The sequence below is a fragment of the Apium graveolens genome, unplaced genomic scaffold (assembly GCF_009905375.1).
Source record: "Apium graveolens cultivar Ventura unplaced genomic scaffold, ASM990537v1 ctg7302, whole genome shotgun sequence".
NCBI classification, from domain to species: Eukaryota; Viridiplantae; Streptophyta; class Magnoliopsida; order Apiales; family Apiaceae; genus Apium; species Apium graveolens.
This window is the reverse complement of record NW_027420213.1, coordinates 1-4,779: the sequence shown is the minus strand read 5'-3', so window position 1 is coordinate 4,779 and position 4,779 is coordinate 1. Positions and strand designations below refer to the sequence as shown.

The 4,779-nt window shown below is 29.0% G+C and overlaps 1 protein-coding gene across 1 annotated transcript; it reads left to right on the top strand.

The window, feature by feature from the left end:
* Positions 1 to 696: 696 nt before the first annotated feature.
* On the top strand, positions 697 to 4,721 carry LOC141704010 (protein FAR1-RELATED SEQUENCE 5-like; the record flags this gene model as incomplete). Its single annotated transcript, XM_074507357.1, has 5 exons — positions 697 to 718; positions 3,484 to 3,930; positions 4,059 to 4,371; positions 4,447 to 4,522; positions 4,611 to 4,721. Coding segments are annotated over exons 1-5 (969 nt in total), but the record flags the coding sequence as incomplete, so codon positions are not given.
* Between the last annotated feature and the right edge of the window lie 58 nt (positions 4,722 to 4,779).

Genomic DNA, 4,779 nt, shown 5'->3' with positions numbered 1-4,779 from the left:
TAAAACTATTTTTCATAAAGTGCGTTTATATATTAATGAAATTTAAATTCAGTTATAGTAACACTCACATACAACCGGTAATTGAAAATCTTGATGAATCCATCTTTGTAGTTCAAACCCATCCATGCCTGGCATGTGGACATCAGATACCACCAGATCAAACTTAATGACTCCAGTCCGTAGGATGCGCAAAGCATCCAGAGGATCCTTGGCAGTCAATACTATGAGAAAACAAAACAAGAAAATATTAGACGCAAAATCTGTTAAGTAACGAGCTCATTTAAAATCTAAAGATCTTAGAAAAAGTCCATGACTGCATCTGATACTACATTCTAGAAAGATCAGTATGCCACATCAAAAGATTTGAGATGGTAATTTAAAAATCAGTCAAAATGAACCAAATCTTCTGCAATTTTTTTATAATTTCCTCTTGTTTTTAACTCGTACAATTAAAATATGAATTATTAGCAGATTTTATAAACAAGAAATGAATAGAGTTTATATACACACCTCGATAGGCGCATCCCTTTAGCAAACTAGCAATAAGAGATAAGCAGGTTCTATCATCGTCCACCACCAAAATGGTCACCATTTTTTCCTTAGTACTTCCATTGTTAGAACCATTGTTTTGATTATTTAACTTAGAAATCTCCATATCTCACAGTCGAAATGAATTGAAATGTATATGCAATAGTGATGGGACCAAAATTTCGAGAGTGTATGGGCTAATATACAGATGTAGGTGTAATTTATCCAATGTGCCTAAATATATACGCGTAGGGGATCTAGCTAGGGGCATTTAGTACATGACCAACATTGTGATAAATTATAATTAAATTGACTTTTTTTATATAATATCTTCCTTAAAAAGTTAAGGAGTACGTCATAATTTCTCAATAAAGTAAAATATTATTGCGTTCGAACTGCATTATAATAAAAATAGAATTTTATCATTATTTGAAATTGGATATGAATTTTAGAAAACGATACGTAAGTTAAAGTTTATCGTTTTTATGATTTTAAAATTGACTAACATAGACAAAATTCACATGTTCTGCTGGTACAGAAATTCATGACTATAAAAGTAGAAAATATACACAAAATTAAAGTAAAAACATAGCATTCGCATACTCACCTAATCGCGGTGAAGTATGGGCTCAGCTTAATTGGTAAAATTTGGGCGAAATTGTTACTTGTTATCCTCCGGCGTATTGGCTGTGTGGGCAACTGACCCCACTGAAATTTGAAAAACAGAAATTTTGAATGTTCGAATTTAATTAGGAAAAAAGTTATAATAATAAGTTTTACCTTACTCCTTTGAAAATATAGATTTACAGTAATAAATTGTGATTTGACCCCATACCATTGTGCATTATGGTAGAATGTTCATTATAAATATTTTGTTAATATTTCTAAATTATTTTCTACATTCATCTTGGTCTTTACAAAATTTTTGAACTTGTGGCTCGAATTTCTAGCTACGCCAGTGGTTATGCTCAAGGTTGTACTCTTAACAAAAAATTGTAGTTATTGTAAATGGAAAGTGAAAGATAAAAAAATTCGTTTAGTGTAATAAATCGGGGTTTAAAATAAATTTTGATTTTTTTAATCAAGAAAATTTTATTGATAATTTTTTTCATATGAATTTTTTCCTATTGATTTCGTGAAATGAAATTTGGATAAAGCTAAATTTCCAATAGTTGAGTTTTCGATATAAACAGGTGGAGGGTTAAAGATAAAGACAAGAGCACCTTCATTTTTCTTATAGAATAATCTCAAATTCATTATGGCATTTAATAGATGAGCAATACCTTTTTACAATACCTTTTTATTAAAAAAAATTATAAAAAGATGTTCAAACAATATCTTCTTAAAAATACTAAAATAAATATTAGATTGAATATATAAGTGTGATATGTATGGATTAGCTGAATCGAAGTTCTGTCCGCTTTTGGTTGACTATAAATTTCAAAGAATATTTGGTTCGAGGACCCACAAAAAAATACGATTTACGTTAATTAGTCCAAAACAATTAGCAAAAAAAGGTTATAAGCATTTCTAGTTCCTTGACAAGAAAAGGTTTAAAATGTTGCTCAGGTTCAAATCTCTTCAAAATATATTAAAGGAAATAAAAAAAAGAGAACTGAAATTCACACACAGTATATATAATATATATATACACGACAATTTTCAAATACAAACCAATTTTAGAATAAAAATTACAAACTAGTGATTGATATAGGTATAAGTAGTGATTATAAACTAGAGAAAATATAATTTAGCTAGTGTATTACTTCATTAGATGTAAAAATATATTGTGTTGATTATGTTGGGACTCCATAAAATAGTATTTTAGTGAGGTTATTATTTTATGGATTACAATTTATTTGAGGTTCACACACATATATATATATATATATATGATAGTGCTCTAAAGAGAACTTCTGAAACTGAAAACCGTAAGAATTTTCGTAATTAAAATTGCTGACTTTTAAAAAGGTAAAATTTTGAATTCGAAATTGATGATTTTGTGCAAAGTAAAAATTTTAAATTTTATAAAATTACAAACTTTAGCTACGAAGATTACAAGTTCTCATAATTCTCATTTTAAGAAGTTCTTATTTGAGATATATATATATATATATATATGTATGTATATAAGCAATTGTTGAAATGAAAATAATTCTTATTATATAAGTAGAATGAAATCACAGCCATTTATTTTTTTCCCAAAGATTCATCCGATCCGTTTATTTTGTTATTAATTCAAAACCTTGAAGACATTTATATGGTCTAATTAATTTCAAGGTCACCATTTATTTCTATTCTTTCTCTCTATACTATTTCTCTCTCTAAGTTTTCTCTATCAATTTCCGCATCCCGTACATTCTCTATCTTTCTTCAATTTTTTTTTCGTGATTATCACTGAGCTCACTAAGTTCATATCTTGTTTCTTTTCATTTTTTGTAATCGATTGATTTCGTAGGTATTCTAAAGCACGATTACTTCAGATTTGTTGAAAATTTCTATGAATTAAGGTAATTACTTGCGTTTTAAACTCTTTTTATGTGTTTCATACCTTTCAGTTGATTTAGTAGTTTAAATGTAAAATTTAATAGTTACTTTCACTGATTATTCGACTATTATTAGTGATTATGTGTTGTGAGCTAACTTTGATTGTAGTGCGTTTGTAGTTTTATTTCTTATGTATTTGAATTTGTAAGTTATTATTGGTATTTTTTTAGTGATTATAATTTTATGTGAATCAATGTCATTTGCTTATGTCTTAAGCCTTAACTGATTATTTGACTACGATTAGTGATAATGTAGTTATTAATTAATTTTACATGTGGTACATTTGTTATCATTGATGTTGCTTTTTATTTGTAATTGTAAACAAGTGTATTGTTAGTGATTGTTGGTTAATTATGCTATATTAATATATTTTAGTTTGTTATGACTGAATTTTTTATATGTTTTTAGGTTCCAGTTGCGGTGATTCGTCTCATATTAGCCGTTTAGTAGGTGATTATGTATCTAATGGCGGTAACAGTTTATCTGAAAGTGAGATTTCTGTTCTTTCGCGTTTTAATATTACACATGGTGGTCATAAGTATTACATTCCAAAGTATAGTGGTGATATTTCTAAACCAGAGGTTAATCAGAGTTTTGATAGTTTGGAAAAAGGTATTGAATTTTACAAGGAATATGGGAGGTTGTCTAGATTTAATGTGAGGTTGAATATTGAAATGAAAGATGATAGGGATGAAATAATTTTGAGAAAATATATTATTTGTGGGAGAGCTGGTTTTAATGATCTGCCTAGAAATTTAGATGAAAGTTCTAGTAAAATTGTTAAGCGTAGGAGGACTGTTTCAGGGAGGTGCGGATGTAAAGCAATATGTGTTTTCAAACGTATTGGTCCGACAAGTATGTTATTGCTGTGTTTGAGGAAAAACACAATCATCCGTTAGCTTCTGAAGAGGGTCTTCAATTTTTGAAAGCAAATAGAGAAATGACTAATCGTATGCGCTAACATGTTGTTGATACTGCTAAAGTGAATATTGGTACTAGTAAATCTTTTACTTTGATGAAGGAACAGGTTGGTGGTTATGGCAATATTGGTGCTTCGGTACATGATTTTCAGAATTTTAATAGAGATTTAAGGTGTTATGTTGGTGAGGCTGATGCACAGATATTGCTGGAAAAGTTTAAAGTTTTACATGAGACATGTGAATCATTTTATTATGCATATGATGTTGATTGTGAGGGTCATTTAACGAATCTTTTTTGGGCTGATGCTACTGCTAGAAGAAATTATGAATTAAATGGAGATGTTGTATCCTTTGATGCTACATTTAATACAAATCGGTATATTTTCTACCATTTTAGGTTTTTTTTTAAATTGTATGATTCTTTTTGACCATTTTGTGTTTATTTTAACAGGTATAACATGATCTTTGCTCCTTTTACCGGTGTGGATAAACATGATCTATGTGTCACATTTGCTGCATGTCTTCTTGTTAAGAAGGATAACAGTCATTATACATGGGCGTTTCAGCATTTTTTGAAGCAATAAAGCATAATCATATTCTTATGGTTCTGACCAGTGTCATGCAATGAAAGCTGCTGTTCCTGAAGTTTTTAAAGCAACCAATGAATATCCTGCCACTAAGCATCGTTTATGCATGTGGCATATAATCCAGAAATCCCCTCTTAAGGTATGTTAGATGATAATTTTTAAATTTATTTTTTTATTTTGGTGATTTATTGCATTTG